The 21,449-nt window shown below is 39.8% G+C and overlaps 1 protein-coding gene across 8 annotated transcripts in view; it reads left to right on the top strand.

The window, feature by feature from the left end:
* Positions 1–12,699: 12,699 nt before the first annotated feature.
* Positions 12,700–21,449, top strand: part of PEMT (phosphatidylethanolamine N-methyltransferase) — a 172,494-nt gene continuing 163,744 nt past the window's right edge. Inside the window, exon 1 of one of the 8 annotated variants that reach the window (XM_023497480.2) lies at positions 12,700–12,722. Coding sequence is in view for 2 of the 8 variants with exons in the window: in XM_031938372.1 (XP_031794232.1) it covers positions 13,827–13,889 (63 nt within the window). In the remaining 6 variants the exon portion in view is untranslated. Of the gene's footprint in view, positions 12,723–13,062; positions 13,086–13,229; positions 13,328–13,562; positions 13,663–13,754; positions 13,890–13,963; positions 14,109–21,449 lie in introns of those variants that run through there. The other 7 variants (XM_031938367.1, XM_012542811.3, XM_023497477.2 and 4 more) reach the window with 7 other exon arrangements.

Raw genomic sequence — 21,449 nt, 5'->3', positions numbered from 1 at the left:
TGTGACAATCACAAGGCAATCTTTCTCAGCCATCATCATCTAGATTCTTGCCAAAGTCCTCTTTTAAAGGGTAGAGCTAATTACAAGACAAAAGCTTGACCTTTAGGCAGGTTTCTTCAGAATGTTGGTGAAAGGTGAAGTTACCACAGCAAGGAGTTCCGGATTTGTATTTTATGGCAGAGCATTAAAACTTATGCCAGCTGAATTTTACAGAAATCATGCAAAACATATTTGGCAATATCATATTAGCCATATAACAAGAAAACTAAAGAAAGTGAGAAAATTATTCTGATTTGCACTCATAGTTAATCAGTATCTCTCTGGAGAGAAATTACCTTGGATTGTTTTATTTACATTACTGTTACTATGTACAACGATCTCCTGGTTCTGCTCAATTACCTTTATATAAGTGTTTCTGAAGGAGTATAGCTTCTAGGGGAGATAGCACTAGGGAGGTCCTCCCAAACTTATAGTACTTCTGTTCTAATAATCTGTCTGTGATTCCAAAGTTTTCTGGATTTGGAATCTGTGATCCTGAGGTCTCCTCCTCCCCAACCTTGGAGTACTATTGTTCTGGCAATCTGTCTGTCAATGATTATAAAAGTCATCTGGCCTAGGAACATAATAATATATCTTCCCTTAGACTTTAGGTAAGTTATATTAGTGATCCTGAGACTCTCTAAACTTAGGATGCTATTGTTTTAACAATCTTGTCTGTCAATGATTCTAAAGTTTTCTGGCTTTAGGATAGTCCTAGATCTATTGATCAGTGATAACCATATTCCTGAGACCACTCCTGAGTTCTACATCTAGGCCATAAACTAGAGTATCAATGACATGAAGAACTAGATAAGGGTGTCTCCTTTCTCTTAGTTCTTTGCTAAATTCATTTGGAACTGAGCTCGCTTCAATTAATGTTATAATTACAATAAACTTTGCCTCACAACACTGGTCTGCAACCCCAACCTTTAGGGATCCCTTCTGAGCCTCAACATTTCCAGAATTTTCTGAATCCATTCCCATCTATTTCTTATAATAAAATATTATTTCATCACAACCATATGTCACAACTTGTTCAGCTGTTCCCCAATTGATGGGTATTCCCTCAATTTCTAATTCATTGCCATCACAAAAAGAGGGGCTATATTTTTTATCATAGTCTCTTTGGGGTACAGATCTAATAGCTAAGCAAAAAGGTATGCACTGTTTTATAGCCCTTTGGAAATAGTTCCAAATTTTCACCAGAATGGCTATCTTAAATAACAACTCCATCAACAATTCACTAGTTACCTATTTTCCTTTATTTTCTCTAGCATTTGTCATTCTGATAGATATTAGGTAGTACTTCAGTGTTGCTTTAATTTGCATTTCTGTAATAATTAGTGCTTTAGACCATTTTTTCATGACTATCCATTACTTTGATGTCCCCTATTGAAAACTGTCTGCTCATATGTGTTGTTGTTCACTTGTTTTTCAGTCATGTCCAACTCTTCATGACTCAATTTGGATTTTCTTAGAGTGGTTTGTCATTTTCTTTTCCAGTTGATTTTACAGCTGAGGAAACCTAGGCAAACAGGGTTAAGTGACTTGGCCAGGATCACAAAGCTAGTGAGTGTCTGAGGCAGATTTGAGCTCGGAAAGATGAGTCTTCCTGATTTTCAGGCCTAGGACACTCTAGTTTTGATTTGGGAAGGGATCCCAAAAGGTGGGGGGTTACACACTGGGGTTGAAAGGTGATTCAAAAGAATTTGCAGGCTTGAACCCATCTCCAAGTCAAGGGGCAAACTTTATTGTAATTGTAATGCCATCTGAAGAGGGCTAAGTTCTGAAAAGATTTAGCAAAGAATCAGAAGCAAGGAGACACATTTATCTAGTTATTCATGTCATTGATATGTTAATTTTATGGACTAGAGACAGAACTAAGGAGTGGTCTCAGGAATTTGGTTATCATTGACTGTCAAATCTAGGTCCTAAAGCCAGAAGATTTTTAGAATCACTGATAGACAAGATGTCAGAACAACAGCATTCTAAGGTTGGGTGCTGGGTGTGTGGAGGGAACCCGGGGATCACAGATTCCAAACCCAGAAGGCTTTAGAATCATTGACATATTGTCAGAACAGAAATACTCTAAGGTCAGGAAACCTTATAATTATTGCTGTTTCCTCTAGGAGAAATACTCCTTCAATTTGACCATTCATAAATTGGAGAATGGCTTTTATTTTTCTAAATTTGACTCAGTTCCCTGTTTAAAAAATGAAGCTGTTAGCAAAGGAATTCCTTGTAAAAATTTTGATGTTACTTCATTGTCCAAGGTATGTTTTAGTAAAATGTAGCTTTCCTGGCTCTCCTTTAATTAGGCACATTTTTGCTTTTTGCTTGAATTCATGATTGCTATCCCTACTTTTTTTTAATTTCAGCTGAAGCATAATAGGTTTTGCTCCTGACTCTTATTTACCTGTGTATATTTTTCTCAAAAGTATGTTTTGCATTTGACTACAACTTCCCTTAATGTGCCCTCCTTTTTATCTTTCCTCTTCTTCTTCCCATCCCTTATCCTCATCCCCTCCTATTTCCCTATTGGATAAGATAGATTTCTCTACCTGAATGTGTATATACATTTTCCTTCTACTATAAAAGTTCTTCTTGTATACATCTTTTATATAAGAAAATTCTCTCCCTTTCCCTTCTCCAGGTGCATCTCTCTTACCTCTGTACCCCTCAACACATACCCATATCCTTTATGTAGACTCTTTCTAACTGTACTAGTAATAATTATTTAACAATAAAGTTTTTAAGAGTTAACATGTAAAATCTTCCCATATAGGAATGTCAATAATTTAACTGTGTTTAAGTCCCTTATGATTTCTCTTTGAAGTTTATCTTTTTATGCTTCTCTTGAGTCTTGTGTTTGAAAGTCATATTTTCTATTTAGTTCTAGTCTTTTCATTAGAAATGTTTGAAACTCTTCTATTTCATTAAATAATTATTTTCTCCCTGGTGAATTATACTCAGCTTTTCTGGGGAGGTTAGTCTTGATTGTACCTCCAGTTTCTCTGCCTTCTGGAATACTATATTCTAAGCCCTTGGTTTCCTTGATATGGAAACTGCTAAATCTTTTGTTATCCTTACTGTAATTCTACAATATTTGAATTGTTTCTTTCTGACTGTTTGCAATATTTTTTCCCTGAACTAGGAGCTCTGAAATTTGGGTATAATGTTCTCATTTTGGGATCTCTTTTAGGAGGTCATCAGTGAATTTTTTTTTTTCAAATACCCACTGAATCTAAAATAGTTGAAGTTGGGAAGGGACTCCAAAAAGGTGGAGGTCACAGACTAGTGTCATGAGGTATCTCAAAAGAATTTGCAGGTTTGAAACCATCTCCAAGTCAAGAGGCAAAATTTATTGTAATTGTAATACCAGTTGAATCGGGCTAAGTTCTCAAAGAATTTAGCAAAAAACTGGAACAAAAAGACAAATTTAGCTAGTTCTTTGTATCATTAATGTGCTACTTTTATGGCCTAGAAGAAGAATTAAGGAGTGGTCTCAGGAATTTTGTTATTACTGACCAGCAAATCTAAGCTTATCCTAAGGCCAGAAGACTTTAGAATCTTTGACATACAAGATTGTCAGAACAATAGTATTCTAAGATCAGAGTCTCAGGATCACTTATCTATCTTCCCTAAAGTCTAAGGGAAGAAATATTATTATATTCCTAGGCCAAAGGACTTTTATAATCATTGACAGACAGATTGCCAGAACAACAGTACTCCAAGGTTGGGGGACCACAGATTCCAAAGCCAGAATATAATCCCTGACAGATTATTAGAACAGAACCACCCTACTACAGGCAGGGGACCTTAAAATTATTGAGGGGAAATCTATATTTCATCACTTCTCTCAAGCAGTTTGTAGCCCAAATTCATTTGGGACAAAGGAATGGAGATCTCATCTGGAGCTGCTTCATACTAATAAAGGGTGAAAAGCTATCCCTGCCTAGTGGTCCAGACTGAGGAAGGAGACACACACAACTTGAAGATGGCGGCAGCATCCAGAAGATGCTGAGTGTCAGAATCAGTTAGCCGATGGTATTCAAGGTAAAAAAAATAGTTGGAAGTTCATAGCTTGGAGTCTGGAGGAAACAAATCTACCAATAGGAATGTTAGCTCTCAGGAGGTTATAAAGAGGCTTCAAGGAAGGTGATCCTAGAAACATCATGAGTGAGTTGGCCAGAATAATTTTGGAATGGGTATCCTACAATTATTTCCAGGGATGATTCATAGTGATAAGTATAGTGAGCCCTTGACCCACCTGTACAGTTAGTACAGGTTACCGAGGTGAAATTGTGGCAGCTGTGAGGGGGGTTGCACTCACTTGCTCCAACAGTATTTGTGGTACAAACCAATGTCCCAACATCTGAAATGTAAACATGGCCTCTATGGGTCATAGTGACAGTTACTGTACCTGTGACAGAGATGTTGAGATATGTAGGTAAGAGATCTTTTCCAGCAAGAAGACAGGGGACAGTCAGGTCAGAGTAGTTCCCCTGGAGGGTAGTTAGTATAAATGGGTGGTCTCCAGGATGGAGATGGTGACATTCGGTAATGGGGGCCTTTGTAAATATGCATCAGGTCATGTATGTCGGCTGCCTTGAGGATACTGAGGGCATACCCAATAATCCTGAACGCCCCCACTGCCCATGGAGCTCCCTAGTCTGACTAAAAAATAAGAAATTACCTCCCCACTGGCAGAGAGACATCAAGAGAGCTGGAGAGAAAATACTAGGAGCAAAGCTCTCATTCTCAGAGTGTTGTTAAAGGTACACCTGGAAAAAGTGGAAAATAACAATAAAGAAAGAAAGCTTAGAGTGAGGGAGAGAAGGAAAGAGACAATTTTAGCCTTCTCTATTCAGTGTGTTTGCAGGACTCCTGCGGAAGAGCAGTTTCAGCTTCTCTGTGGTTTCATAGGAATATTCGGGAATATCTAAGGGAAAAGAAGTAGCAGAAGTAGAACTTTTAATTCCAGAAACATGAGTCCAGCTGTGGAAACCTTCAAATTTGACTGAAGTTGGAGTAGTCAGAATGACTGTATATGGTTCTTCCTAATGAGAGATTCTTCACCCAATTCTCTAGAATCTCCAGGCTTAGTTTAGTAAGGACTCGCTGGAGCAAGTGATTCATTTTCTCCACCTTCCAGAAGATTGAGGCTGCCTGCAGAGTGGAGATATTAAGTAATCTTAATTGCTTCAACCAACTTCTGAGTTATTTGAGAAGTGAAGGCTGGGCCATTATCACTCTTGAAGGAGCTGGGCAGGCCAGAAAAAAGTTCCCACTGGCTTGCCTCTGGGGTTAGAAGCTGGCCTGAGGGTGTTTGAAACTTCCCATAGGGGAAAAGTGTGTATCCCCTTTCTTTAGCAAAGGGCCTGATCTTGGGAGCTACATGAAGGGCTGTAAAAGTCAAGTAGTTACAGGAATTAAAGTGCCATGGTCAGGGCAAATGAGCAGCAGCACAGGCAGCTGAATCGGCAAGCTTATTTTCTTTGGCCTGAAGTGAATCCCCCTCCTGGTGTCCTTTCCCCAATTCTAAATCTCTGAAGGCAAAAATGCTCTGAACCTGGGGGGTGGGGGTGGTTAGAAAAGGCTTTAGGTAGGGCTAAGCCCAAGGCAAGAGATTAGTTAAGCTTTCAGGGTCTTAAAATCCTGGTCTGATCAGAGTCTTCATTTGAGAGGAATTGTGTCAGGGCCTTGAATAGAATCCTAGAGGGGCTGGGCAATAACTAAAGTTAGGTATAAAATCCAGCCATGTCCAGGAAAGTACACAAAGGTTCAGGGAGTGACTAAGACTGATAAGTGGGTCTTTTTAGACAAAGAAACTTCATAACCCTGGGTGGGAGGAGTGGGGCTGGAAGTTAGGGGTTTGTATAGCTGCAGCCAGAGAAGCCTCCCTGGTGGGGCTGCAGATCCAGATATCATCCACATACTGGATGGCCAGGGCCTGTCCAAGTATGTCCAAATATGGAGGCTGTCGTGGAAGCCCTGAGCTACCTCCATATAATGGACATGACTGCCCATGTTATTTGGTGGGGGTTAGCTTTCCCTGGATTTGCCCTTTCAAGGGCAAAGAGAAATTGTGAGTCTTTATGCAAAGGTATGCAAAGGAAAGCATCTTTAGGATCTAAGTTAGAAAGCCATTGTGTCCCCTAGAATACTTGTACTGGGCTCATGGCTTCTACTGACCATTTGCTCTGATTGTAGAAATTTGCTATAAGAGGAAAAAGCTGGGACATGATTATAATAGCATCAAAATAGGTTTTAGCCTGAGAGCACATACATGACTGGATAAAACATCCTTAGATCTGTTTGCCAACCAATCATACATTAATAATTCCACCTCGTAGCCAGACTCGGGAATAATCAGGTGGAAAACAAAATAAACAGAACTGGGAAACTGAGTCAGAAGGCTTCCATCTTGAGCAGAGACTTGTCCAGATAAGATATCTACCTATGACAGTTCAAGAAGCCATTCCCCCTGAGTAATTTATGGCATTTCTCTTGAATGGTGGGTTACTGACTTAATGATCAGGCAATCAAATTCAAAAGTCAAAAGAATATCAATTAATGCCCCAAGAGATTTTATCTCTAATAGCAAATTCTAAATATCTCAAATTTCCAAGGTACTTTACACACACATAGAAATCATTTATCTAAAAAAAACCTATAACGTTATCAAATAGGAGACAATTATCTCCAATAAAGCAGTTAACATCCATATAGCATGTTTTATGTTTAGCACTTTTGCAATCATGTGATCTTCACAACAATCATTATTTCTCTTTGCAAATCAGAAAACTGAGCAGAGATAAAATAATTTGCCATAACTTACATAGCTAATGCATTTCCACAATTGAAACAGAGAAGGGGGGCTTACCAAATGCAGAGGCTGACATACTTTCTCACCTCACACTGCCATGCTGGGTGTTGCCAGAGGTACCTGCAATCTTCCCAGGCAATTCCTGGACAGAACCGCTGAAAGCTGGGGTGACTGGTGCCAGAGCTCAGGGAATACTGACCATGAAGCCTGACTTCCACTCCATCCCCATTTCCCCAAGCTGGGTTGGGGAGGTGTTTGGGCAAGATTGTGTGGGATCCTATTTCTACAGATAAGGCAGAATTTGAGTTTCCCTACAATACTTTAACATTCTCTTTTATTAATCTGATCTGAGATGAGAAGAGTTAGCAAACAAAGGGACTTGGGTTATATTGGTCTTGTTAGCAATCCCCACAGCTAAGATACACTCAGGACCACTCCAGGGAGTAGATTGGAGAGGATCCCTTAATACCTTCTGGATGCTTTCCCAAAGGAGCAGAGAAGGACTCTGGACAAGATGGAGGGTTAAAGAAGGATTAACAAAAAATTGCTATTTACCTAGTTTGTTATTTTTTCTTTTATCTTTTCTTTTAGAATGAGGTAAATTCCTGAAATTATCCCCAATGTTTCAGGAATTTTTCTTGCCATCTTAAAATGACCAATTGCTAAACTTCTTAATCATTTCTCTCAAAACTTTGAGAATCTGCCAAGATGTTATTTTAATTTAATTAGCTTTGTTCTTATAGTCCCCAGTTTGACCAGAACTGAAGTCCACAGGAAAAAGTTAGACTTCTTAAGAAAATTTCCCAGCATTCCAGCATAGAAGCCTTTTTCTTGCTGGATGCATTTTAAATTCTTCCAGGTAACACAATAGCTCATAGAACAAACATGACACAGACATTCTGCACAGAGACACAGACAAAAGTGACATGAAAGAGGACTGTCCCAGATTGCCAAAAGTCATAAAATTTTGCAAAAATCCATGCTATAGCACTTTGTCTCTTCTGGCGTTCCAGAGAAGAAGAAAAGATGGTAAAGGTTCCTTAGGAACTTTGCCGAAAATTGCAAGAATTTTCAAGTCTGGATTTCCTCAGTCAAGGAATACTTGTTGAGCATGGAGCTCATGACAACCCAGATAAGCTTTCTCCCAGTGGGAGAAAAAAATGGGGGGCTTATCTTGACAAGGAGGGAATCAAGCCAGGGGAGGCCAGACTCTCCCCATACAGACCACCCTGAGCTGAGAACTCCCGAAGCTGCTGCCTCCACTGCTACTTTCAAAGCTGCCTTCAAGGTCTGCCATTGCTAATGCCAAAGTTTATACTCCAGACTATTTCCCCACTTTAGTGTCATTCACAGACATTTTCTGCAAACCTCCTAAGTTTTCTTGGGCTGAAAAAAAGTATCTGTCTTTGACCTTTTGTTGGTGCTGCCGACCCAAAATGCAATTTGAGATGTTATTTTAAAATTGTTTGGAGGGAATAAATAAAATTGTTGGGATAGTTCAGCTGGGTTGTTGGGTCTCTTCCACCATTTTGGCTTTGCAGTTCTAGCTTGTTATTAAGTGACTTTCCTAAAGTCTCACACAAGTAGTAGATATAGAATGGGAACTTGAACCTGGCAGCTAGAGGACACAGTGGATAGAGTATCAGGCCTGAGTCAGAAAAACTCATCTTCCTGAATTCAAATCTGTCCTTAGACACTTATTAAGTTGTGTGGTCCTGGGAAAGTCGCTTTTAACCATGTTTGCTTCCGTTTCCTTATCTGTAAAGTGAGCTGGAAAGGAAATGGCAAACCACATCAATATCTTTGCCAAGAAAATCCCAAATGAACTCAAAATGTGATGTCTAGACTTTTTTGGGGGGTGGAGGAGGGGAGTAGTATGACTTTCAGGTGGTCCAGTAATTCTTAAATTGTCTTTCCTCAATCTATTTTCTAGGTCAGTTGTTTTTTCCCAATGAAATCTTTCAAGTTTTCTTCTATGTTTTCATTCTTTTGATTTTGTTTTATTGTTTCTTAAAGTCTCTTGAGTCATTAGTATCCAATGGGTTTGAAGAGTTGTACACAACTGAAGAATTCTGACTCCAGTGTTCTTTCCACTTCATGACTTCAAAATTTATGTATCTAGCTTAACACTCTCCCCTGAGGTCCAATCTCATATCTTCACCTAGAGAATCTCCTGCCATCACAAACTCAGATCCAAAATAGAACTCATTATTCTCTTCTTAAAACTGCCCATCCTCAAAACCAAAAAAACCAAAACAAACTGCTGGAGAAACTGAGGCAAGATAGAGATTAGAGAGTTTTTAATATTTTATTTGAAAAGGAGAGATTTACTGAGACCAAATGGATCCATGGTTTGGTCCCAGGGCTGAATGAGACTATCATCTCCAAGCATCCAGCATTCAGCATGAGTTCCCATGACATATTTATAAACAGTAGCTAAACAAAGGCAGGAGGGTAGAATCTAAACTCTGGTAATCCGGGAATCTCCAGGCAGGAACCATTAATTCAGTTCTGACAGGTTGGGGGGTAGGACCATAAATTCTAACAAACTGGGAGTTAAGAAAGTGTCTGACTACAGACAGAAAGTCTAGATTCCCTCTTTTTGAGTTTACACATTGACAATTTATAACCTCTGAGTTATACCAGTCATAATGCACCGGAGGCGGAGTGGATTTGCAAGTAAGGGGATTGAAGCAGAACAATTAAGGAAACTGAGGCAGAATAATTAGAGAAACTGAGGCAGAACCAATTTAGGGAAACTGAGGCAGGACAATAAAAGAGAACTGTGGCACAACAACAACAAAAAAAACGCCAAAAAAAAAAAAAAATAAAAACAAAAAAATTTTTAAACTTCCTTTTCTTTCTCTAGTTATTCACAACAAATCAGTTACCAAATTCTATTCATTAGAGAAATGCATTTCTTTTCTCCTGTTCACTCACAGTCACTGTTTAAAATTCAGCCCCTTGTCACTTCTTGCCTGGACCGTGACAATAGTTTCTTGACCTTTTCCCCTACTTCCAGTCCCTCTTCTAATCCATTTTGCCAAAATAATCTTCAGGCCTAGATTTACACATGCTCAGAAACGTTTAATAACACGGTTACTACTAGAATAAAATGGAAATTTCTTAATGTGTCATTTAAGGCCCTCTGTGACCTAACTCCAACAGACTTTCCTTTCTCATGAATGCTTGATTCTAACCAAACTGGACTATTAACTGATCTGAAAATTCAGCATGCCAATTCTGTATAAAAGAATTCATTCAAAGCCAGTTTTTGGAATCCTTATCTTTAAAGCTCATATCCCATGCTATTTCCTTTGTGGAAGTTTTTTTTTTTTTTTTTTTTTTTTTTTTTGGGGGGGGGGGAAGTTCCAGTTAAAGATGTTCATTCTCTTTGAAGGTTTTCTTAGTATACTTTTTTTGGATCTCCCTCATCATTGCCTACTTTTTATCAAATATAATTTGTTTAAATGTCTTGTCTCTCCTGCAAACATAAACATGTCCTTACATTCTGTATTTGAGCCTGGGATTGCTATTTATTTTATGTTTGTATTACTAACACCTAACACTGGGCCTTTCTTAACTAGTAGATGCTTAATAAATATTAATTCAACTGAATCAAATTGAAAATATTAAAAGAGGTGTCTAGCAAAACTGAAAGGTGACTTGTTTTGAGTAGCTTCAAAAAGCAGAACTAAGAAAAATTAAGAAAGTTATGTAGGGCAGATTTCAAGTATGATAAAAGGTAAAACTTTATAAGAACTCCAGCTGTTCAGCAACTTAAAGGACTGCTGAGTCTGGAAGAGTTTGGCAGAGGCTACATGATCCAGTCACTGAGGTTCTCAAGCAGGAGTTCTGCACTGGGCAAGAGGTTGGACTAACTGAGCTCTTAGGTCAAGTGCAAGTCTAAGATTGAATGGTTTTATGATAAAACAAAGGTTGCTTCCTAGCAGTGATCAAAGAAGACTTCTCACTTGACTGACTAGGACCCCATTACAACTTATGCACTAAATTTCTGAGGAAGGATGACTGAAATTTTAACAAAGAGAAAGAGTGGGTGGAAGGGAGGAGCTTGGATACACTTAGTTGCATCAGTTTGATCTCTAATATTTACTTTTCCCAATTTGGAGATAAAAATCAAACTTAACAGAAAAACTCTGGGTCAGACCTTAGGGAATGAGGGGCAAGGGTTGGGGCCTTGGGAGAGGCAAGTTAAGTAAAGAGTGACCACAGGTCTCCAATGATGTTGGCACATGAGGATATAGTGGTGTTGTAAGAGTTTTTTATTTCTTTTTATCCACTACTAATTTGTTTGCAGCAAGATCACTTTCATTGCCAGAAAAATCTTTTAGTTGTTGAGATTTTCCTGATTCACAATTATTTTGATTGAGATAAGAAACCTTAGTAAAAAAATTGTGATTCTCACTGACTATAAAGTCCACACTCCTTTGTTAAAAGATTTTTTAAAATAAACTATATCTGATGTGATTTTATTCTTCAACTTTCTTTAAAATATAAACTACACATGCATATCTTTAATGTAAATCAGCAGTTGTAAATTTCCACATCTACAATCCAAAAATTGTATTTTTTTTTTATTTGCTTGATGTAATTTTAAGAAATCTGTTTGGGTGTCCAGAATTATTTAAAAATTCTGGGCCTTTGCTGAAGCATATATAATAAACCTTTGTTTTGCCTCCTAGGTCTCTGCCTATTGAGAAGTATGAAGCATAACCTAAGAATCTTTGGATATCTTCCAACTGATGATTATTTCTTCCTCCTCTCCCTTTTTTTCAAGGAAATCGATTGAGATTACTCCAATGAGAGACTTACACGAACTGATACTGAGTGAAATGAGCAGGAGCAGGAGATCATTATATACTGCAACAACAATACTACATGATGACCAGTTCTGATGGACCTGGCCATCCTCAGCAACGAGATCAACCAAATCATTTTTAATGGAGCAGTAATGAACTGAACTAGCTATACCCAGAAAAAGAACTCTGGGAGATGACTAAGAACCATTACATTGAATTCCCAATCCCTATATTTATGCACACCTGCATTTTTGATTTCCTTCACAAGCTAATTGTACAATATTTCAGAGTCTGATTCTTTTTGTACAGCAAAAACGTTTTGGTCATGTATACTTATTGTGTATCTAATTTATATTTTAATGTATTTAACATCTACTGGTCATCCTGCCATCTGGGGGAGGGGGTGGGGGGTTAAGAGGTGAAAAAATTGGAACAAGAGGTTTGGCAATTGTTAATGCTGTAAAGTTACCCATGCATATATCCTGTAAATAAAAGGCTATTAAATAAAAAATAAAAAAAATTAGAAATAAGAAAAAAAAAAAAAGAGATTACTCCAATGCTCAGTATCATGTTCAATGGTTGACACTGGGTCAAAGACAGAGAAAGAAGCTTTGAAGTTTCCAGGCTTTATCCACAGTGTATGGTCTGTCAAATAACAAGTTCATTTGTCCACCTACTATGCGAACTGGCCAAGAGGCAGAGGTAAGGAAGCAGGAAAAGGTGGAATCCTTAATTGATCAATAAGTCTTTATTGGAGACAAAAAAAAAAAAAAAAAGATTAAAATAATAATCTCTGGTTTCAAGGCGCCCCACTAGTTGGGGGAGAGAAGATATTCGGATATTTCCTAAGAACAATTCCAAAATTCAACAATTCAATCAAATTGCATCTGCACAGTGCCAGGTACTTCTCTGGGTCATCAGGATTCCAAGACATAAACGCAGTCCCTGCACTCCAGCAGTTCACATTGTCCAGACAAGGAGGGAGAGAAAAGGCCAAACCTTGTAGGGCTGTCTTGGCAGTTGTCACAATCCAGGTGAGCTCCCCTACCTCAGCCTTTTCCCTTTTGCAGTTCCCTCCTCTTCTTTCAAACTCCCATCTCCCAGAAGCTGTCAGCCTCCTGGCATTCCCAGCAACCCACTCCCAAATGCTGCGGTTAATGACTGCGTCCCAGACTGGGCGAAATCGTGTTTTCTGAATGCTTTTGCGGCTTTCTCTTAGCCCAAAGAAACTGTCTATCAGACAGTTGCCCCTGGAGATTCTGGCGTTCTTTCAGAATGGACTTGGGGGAGTGGCACGCCCTGCAAGGCTGGCTCCCCTGAAAGGAAGGACCCTGAATAAGTTTCTGAGGCCGAGCTGGAGGTGGGCGGGTGGAGAAGCCGGCTCCCCGACGCCGAGGGTACGTGTCATCAGTTTGGGTCTGACTGGGACAGTTTGTACTAGGCATGCACGTCCCCGGGCCAAACACCCGCAGGAGGAGGAGGATGGCAGGGGGAGGAGGAGGAGGTGGGGAGCGTGGGGGAGGGGGCGCTTTCCAGGACAAAGTCCACCTCCTCGATTCCCGCAGGGCAAGTTATTTATATCTACTCCCCCCTATCCTAGCCTTCCAATCCCATCACCGGCAGAAGAGAGGGACGGCAGGTCAGTAACCCCAGGTGGGATAAGAAGGGCTTCTGCCCTGAAGGTCTGCTCCAGGGCGTGGAGAGAGCGGATGGGCTGGGGTTGGCGAGTCCCGGCTTCGGACCCAGACCCGACGCAGCTGGCCGGGGACCGAAGGACACGTGGTGGCTCTCGGGCATCCGAGACGCACCTTTGAAGTTCTCTTTAAAAGAGAGGGGGGGAAGAGCTCACGCCACAGCTCCTGGGACTCGTAGTTCTCGTCTCCTCAAGAATGCCTTCTGGGCTCGTGAAAGCCTAAGGAGGATGGGGAGGCAGCGGACTACATTTCCCAGAAGGCGCTACGCAAAGCGTGTGAAGTGAGATCCCGGGCGGCGGGGGTTAACTAGGGAAGTCCCAGGGAGGATGGATGAAGGAGTTTAGGGGAGAGCGAGGGTTGGGGACCCTTTTGGCCCCCGGATTCGGGGCGGCGGCGGCCTTGGGGCGATGGGGGTGTAAGGGCAGACGGGAAGGAGGCGGGGGCATGACGGGCCGGGTAGCCGGGTACGACTGCTGCGGAGGATTCGGGAATGTGGATATTTACCAGGTACGGGGCGGAGCCACGGCGGGAGGCGGGCGCTGGGGGACCCGCTCGGAGCCGCCCTGGTGCGGGGGCCGCGAGCGCACAGGTGCGCGGTTTCTTAAGTGCAGCTGCGCCGGTGTGCCACGGGCACGAGGTGCGAGCCCTCCGAGGTGCGCGGGCGCTCCGGCTGAACCCCAGCCGCGGGGAGCCGTCGGACCGGCGCGTCGGGGCTTCTGAACGCAGGTAGCCCCAGTGTGTGCGGGGGCGGGGCCGCTCTTCCTCCCCGAGCCCGAGCTTCATCCCTCGGGGACGCGGCGAAGCCGGCATCTTCCGGAGCGCCTGCGTGGAGAGCTGGCGGTGACCTCTCCCCTCCCTCCCAGCCCTCCCCCCGGCAGAATGAAGTCGGGGAACTTGGTGCAGCTTGACTCCGCTCTCCCTCCCCCATCACAACTTGCTGTCGGTAGCTTCCCTTCACACCGAGCGGCTCATTCTAGAAACATTGGTTAAGCACCCGATACCTGTCAGTGCGGTGCGGATAAAAAGGGAAACCGGGCCCCGTTGTTCTGTAGTGGGGATAGGACGTAAATAAACACAACGAATGGAAACTTGAGAGGGTGGCTTTGACGTGGTCCTGGTGGGGAAACTAAGTTGACATTCTGGAATGGCCCTGTTCTTTTTATTTATTTATTTATTTATTTTTATTTAATAGCCTTTTATTTACAGGATATATGCATGGGTAACTTTACAGCATTAACAATTGCCAAACCTCTTGTTCCAATTTTTCACCTCTTACCCCCCCCACCCCCTCCCCTAAATGGCAGGATGACCAGTAGATGTTAAATATATTAAAATATAACTTAGATACACAATAAGTATACATGACCAAAACATTATTTTGCTGTACAAAAAGAATCAGACTCTGAATTATTGTACAATTAGCTTGTGAAGGAAATCAAAAAAGCAGGTGTGCATAAATATAGGGATTGGGAATTCTATGTAATGGTTTTTAGTCATCTCCCAGAGTTCTTTTTCTGGGTATAGCTAGTTCAGTTCATTACTGCTCCATTAGAAATGATTTGGTTGATCTCGTTGCTGAGGATGGCCTGATCCATCAGAACTGGTCATCATCTAGTATTGTTGTTGAAGTATATAATGATCTCCTGGTCCTGCTCATTTCACTCAGCATCAGTTCGTGTAAGTCTCTCCAGGCCTTTCTGAAATCATCCTGTTGGTCATTTCTTACAGAACAGTAATATTCCATAATTTTCATATACCACAATTTATTCAGCCATTCTCCAACTGATGGACATCCATTCAGTTTCCAGTTTTTAGCCACTACAAAAAGGGCAATGGCCCTGTTCTTAAAGAAGCTCTGAAGGGGGCTTCGCTGCTTCACGTTACTTGTGGAAATTCTTAGATGATTCTGCTATAAACTTTTATAAAAGAGATTGATATAATTAAAGACAGCCACCAAAATTTAGTTTTCTAGTAACCAACTCAAACATCAGGAGCCCATTATTCACCCAAAACTTCAGAGAATTTAAGCTTTTACACAGCTTCTATCTTTTATGTAAGCCCTAATACTGCCAGCAAAAGGCTGAAGGAAAAATCTTAAAATCTTAAAAAAGAAATCCTTGACGGCCCGACTTTTGAAAATTAGGCTTTCTGTTTCTTTTGTCAAAAGGAAATAATTTTGCCTTATTGACAGTCATCAATTTTATGCCTGTTTTTCATTCAATTTTGAGAATTCATGAGTAAAACAGAGTCAAAGCCTGAATTTCCCATTATAAACATTTGAAAGCCGAATGTATGTGTATGAGTACACACACATGTTCTAGGAGAAAACAATCTGATCCTGTTTTCTCAAAGTTTACTACTGCTTTTAATTTAAAAAAATTTTTTTTAAAGGTGGAAAAATATTTGCAACTATGTCTAATTTTCCCCTCAGAAGGACATAATCCCCATCTCATTGAAAAAATTAAAATACCACAAGGACCTAATCTTATATGTGAATATGTAATTATTAGGAAAGGAAGATGATAAACCTATTTGATTGTTTACCATATAGAAATTATTTTAATTTCGAATAGAAAAAAGAAAGATTTTTACATAGTTGCATTCTGTTACATTTTCTATAAGATACGTTATACAGAATGCTATCCCTAAACTTATTTAGTTATTTTGATATTTATAAAAGCAGCCGAACCACAATTTGGAAATTCATAGTAGAGAAATTACATTTTAGTCTCTGACTAGTTTATGATGCCATAAATTCCCTGCAGATTTAGATCCTTATCTCTCTTTCTTGTCTGCTTTCTAACTTGGCCAGATTCAGGAAGCAGAGAGAAATTATTGTTCTGAACTTTTCACTTAGGTAAAACTCCCCAGGGATCTGGTCATGGGATGAAAACAGTTCGATTTATGCAAAGAAACAGAGACAACATTAAACACTAGCAATGGGACCATTTAAAAAAATATATCTTTCAGGTCAGTAATGGGATTTAAGTTAATTTAGTCTTGTCATTACCCCTCCAACTAGGAAAAGCATGGCTTCCTTAACTCCTCATACTCTGAAGAGTGTCAGTATCACTCTGATTACTCCCCCAACCTTTATTGAGAGTCTTTTTTGGAGGGGGAAAAAATCCTTCAAGGGAATTCCCCCAGGGGATTTCTCTGGGTTTTGTATTGCCAGTTATTTCCAAATTATCATATTGAACACAAAAAAAGCACGCCAAGACAGGTGTAAAGAGACAAAAAATTAACTTTTCCTCCTTGGAGAAATGGAAGCTAGGAGGGAGAATCAGATGTAGAACTGATTGTAGAACTTCATGGAAAAAAGCCCCAGCTGGGCTATCTCACCAAGTGAGTGAACTCAGCATTATTCCATGGAGGGCTGTTTCAGTTATTGGTCTCCCAGATACTGTCCCTTGATAATAACCAATGTATTATTAATTATCAATAGGAATAATTATTCCTGATAAAATAATTATAATAACCAGTTATTACATTTGAAAATTAAGGTAAACTGGGCAACAAGATTTTAATTGTGATCAATTTTTAAGTTAGGCTAACAGTAACAAATTGGGTCATTGGCCTTTTTCAATAATCAAAGTTCAGAGTGAGGGCCAATAGGGCTTTAACCTAGATGTATCTTCTTGGCCTAACTGTATATCATTTGGACCTTTCCAGGTAAAGGTTGACATTTTTAATGAGGAGGTGGGTTAAGAGTCACCTCAGCTCCTCTCCATTACTTCCTCAGTGGCAAGGGGGGAGTACTTGGGTGTGGTCTGCAAGAGCTTTGATTGGATCAGCTTGAATTTGGAGGTTGAGTAGGTAGTGAATCAGTTATGGAGGAATTTGTATTTGAATTGTTTATCCTTCTTTGATGTCTTGATTTAAGCATGAATTGTTGTACAACTCATCTGTTTTACTCTCCCTGAGTCACGGATCCAGTAATAGGACAAAAGTCAAGACCACTGGCAATGTCCAGGGATGCAGAGATGATCTTGGATGTCTTTGAAGTCTGACCAAACTCTAAGGCAGGAGTCCTCAAACTTTTTAAATAGGGGGCCAGTTCACTGTTCCTCAGACTGTTGGAGGGCCAGACTATAGTAAAAACAAAAACTTTGCTTTGTGGGCCTTTAAAGAAACTTCATAACCCTGGGTGAGGGGGATAATCGTCCTAAGCTGCCGCATCTGGACCGAGGGCATAGTTTGAGGACCCCTGCTCCAAGGGATCCACCACTGCCTATTCCAGCTGCCTTCATGGCCACTGGAACAAATTGTTCTCCCCTGGCCATTCAGCTAGGGGATGTTTTCACAGACTTGGGGTAGCTATCCCCCTAACTTACCGACAAGTTCGATAACTTTCTTACCCTCAAACTAGTTTAGCTGTCTGCCAAGACAGTTTTACTGAGTGTGGCTACTGTGCATGTTATAGCCACAGATGACCATTGGTGGAATCAGGTGGACACCAAAGGCAGGTGAGCAGCCCTGAAAAGAGCTTTGTAAACCCTCACTCCAGAAGTGCTAGTCCTCCTTGAACATCCCATATATCCTCCAATCTAAGTTAAATGGATAATGAGTGAGATTATTGTTTACAAAGATGGACAATTCCAGCCTGGAAAAACAAATTAAAATAATAGAATTAGATGAGCATTGTGGAGAGACATAAAGAATAAGTTAGTTTCTGTCTCATGGACTTTACTGTCTAGTAGGAGAGGGTAAGACTATGTAATTTGAGGTATATAATGTGAAACTAGTAAAATAGATACAAAATACTATGGGAGTATAGAGAAAAAAGAAATAATTATTAGCTGAGGGTTATCATGGAGAATATGGTGTTTTTATTAAGACTGAGGAATAGAAAGGAATTGAGTAAAGCTGGTGGGAAAGACATTCACATAGGAATAAAGGAATCTCCCCAAGAGCAGGGCCTATCTTTTTATTTTTATTTGTGTCCCCATCACTTACCACAATGATTAACACATAGTAAGTACTCAGTAGATCTTTATTGATTGATTGGAGTCTCGAAAAGGTAAGAATATTGAAGAATATTTGGGAAACTACTTTTGGGAGACAGTTTAGTCTTATTCCTACTTCTAAGGAGTCCGGTTTTACATTTATGTCTATTTGAAGGAAATGTCTTGCATGAATGACTTGCTTTCATCTCAAACAGTATTTCATCAAAACATATTTTTGTGAAGCAAATTCTCCCTACCTTTCATTAGGATTGCTATAAGCTAGAAATCTCCTTTAGTTACTAAGCCCTTTTGATTTTTCTTTTTATTTTGTCTCCTGGATTCCTGCTGGGTCCATACAAACCACACCCTCATTTTTCCTATTCTTTGATACTTGTGTTATGCCACAGTTCCCCTGGGACTCCCCTGGGATCCATTTGGTCACAGTAAATCTCTCCCTTTCAAATAAATTTTTAAATACTGTCCAAAATCCATCTTGTCTCAGTTTCTCGAGCATTACATCTGGAACACCATTTTGTCTCTAACCCCAGCCTCCTGTAATTAAAATCTAGATACCATATTTTAGTATGGGCATTGATCAGCCGACCTGGGACTACTAGGGGATAAGAGGATAAAGAGACTTGAGTTTTTGACTTTGATGAGGGATTTGAAAATGGTTGGCTAGGGACAAGAATTAGTTTTTTTCTGCTTGACATTAATGGGTAGCAAAGTAGGTGAGACTTTATAGAAGGAAAACTTCCTAATTAAAGTTGATTAAATGTGCAATGAGTTGCATGGGAGATAGTGGGTTTTTTGGTCTTTGGGGCTCTTCAGTCGAAGCTGAATGATTACTTTTTGGGTTGTATTGTATCAGGGATTCCTGTTAAGGTACAGGTTGGGAATGGATGATTGTGTTTGAGGTCCCTCCCATATCTGACATGCTAATTGTAAAGGAAAGAAGTATGAACTAATTTTAGATAGGTTGTGGTCAGATTGTAAAGGGCCAGTTAATTTTTTTTTCCTACTGGTCTTGTGATTTCATTGATATTAGGAACTCTTAGTAAGAAAATCCCTTTATCAATGTGGATACGAATCTCTCTGCCACTTGTTTTGGAGATTTTCTTGAGATACTGATGAATTAAGGGTCAGAAAGAGGTCTTAAATCCAGATCTTCCTAATGTATAGGCTAGATCTCTATATACTCTACTGCCTTTAATCCATATTCAGTAGTTAATGGAGCTATTTTTGAGGGAAAGGATGACTTACATTAGTCTGGCAATATTGTGTAGGATAGATTTGTATAAGATTACTACTGATGTCCAGTGGAGAAAGTAGTTAGGTGGAATGAAGTAGTGAGGTTTTAAGGGTTGAGGTGGAAACTGGAAAGACATTTTAAGGTAAAAATGGGGACAAGAAGAGGCATATGGGAAATAATTAATACATCAATGTGACAGAGAGGAGATGGGTGTGATTATCAATAACTCAGTATTACTGCTTCCCCTTAGGCATTCATCTTTCAAATGGGATCAGAGCTGCCTAGATAAAAAAGTGGAACACCAGTGATAGAATTTTAAGCATTAGTCATTGTCTAGTAGAATTTTTTCTTTTTTTTCCCTCCCTCTCTTTCTCTTTCTTCCCCCTTTTTGCTTGCTTCCTTCCCCCCCTCTCTCCCTCCCTCTCCCTCCCTTCTTCTCTCTCTCCCTCCCTCTTTCTTTCACTTCTTCCCTCCTTCCTTTTTTCCCTCCTTCCTGTCTTTCCTTCCTTCCTATAAGCCAAGTAATTACTAGGTGGCTTTGCTTGCCACTTTATCTTTCTATGCCCTTAGTGATATAGTATGGAAAAGGAACATTGCAGAACATTTGGGGGACTCTAGGTTAGAAGGACCCAAATAAGTACTACACTTTGTCTTGTAGACCTGCAGTTGTTTTGAATGATTCTGCTAAGACCCTTTATGGTAAATGACTATACAAAAAACTTTACACATTTTCTATTAGTTTCCACTGCATCTCCAATTCCTACATTTCTCATTTTAAACAAAACAAAGAAAATTCAGAGTCCAAGCAGGCAGGGTTAAAAGTCACTAAATCTTGGAACTCATGGTGTACGCAAACTTACAGGAAGTGACTATATATACAAACCAGCTTGTGTCCTTAGAAAGGTGTCATTGGACCTAAACCCTGATACAGCTAGCCATCTATGCTATTAAAAAAAAAAGTTTTTGACACTCCCTTTCTCCCTTTCTCTCCTCAACAAAACCTGATGCTGTGGAATTAGGGTTAAGGGTAGGATATGACTAATGTTAGGTTTTTGCAATCAAAGCAATAAATGGGCCTATCTCCATTTTTTTTCCCCTCTTGCCTTCCTTTTCCCACCATGTGATCCCATTACTCAACATGTTGACAAGATGCAAATTGACTGCCAGGTTGATTGGAATGTGGACTTGTAGCTAGGAGAGCTAATAATGTGGTGCACAGGTTTTTTCCCTTTGGATTGGTAGGAGCAAGAATGTTTGCAGATCCTCAGAGGTGTTTACAGAATGACTGCTGCAATGGGACACATTAAAATACCTAGACAGTAAAAATCTTTTTTTTTTTTTTTTTTTTGAGAAAGCCTATTCCAAACAAATCTTTTTCAAATTAATATTTGTGCAAGTCAACAAATAATCATTGTGTGTCTACCTTTCATGAGAAGTATAAAGCAGGAAATGGCATTCCTGTGCCCAAGTTTGCCGTTTTGTTATGGAGACGAGATAAGTATACCTTTTCACACTAACAGAGGAGGTCTCTAATTTTAAATGTAGCATGTTGCCAGAGACTAGGTTTTAAATTAAAATTTCATAATATTGGTAGTCTATTTAAATGCAGTGTTACTAGAAATAGATGAAATCTTAAAGCAGAAATATCTAAGGCAAAATCCTGATTGTATGTGCTTTGTTTTGACTTTATGAATTATCTTCAAAAATTTGGTCATAAAGATAATAAGCAGATTAGCAAGTAAAGGTGTTTTGAGGTAAATCCCAAATCCTTAGATTGAAAAGTGAAGTAATAAATTGTAGTAGCTTGCATTTATAAAGTGCTTTATACATCTATTAAATGCTGTTTCTCACAATAACCCTATGAGATCC

The sequence above is a fragment of the Sarcophilus harrisii genome, chromosome 1 (genome assembly GCF_902635505.1).
Source record: "Sarcophilus harrisii chromosome 1, mSarHar1.11, whole genome shotgun sequence".
Lineage (NCBI taxonomy): Eukaryota > Metazoa > Chordata > Mammalia > Dasyuromorphia > Dasyuridae > Sarcophilus > Sarcophilus harrisii.
The sequence above is the reverse complement of the archived record's forward strand: the minus strand, read 5'-3'. Positions and strand labels throughout refer to the sequence as shown.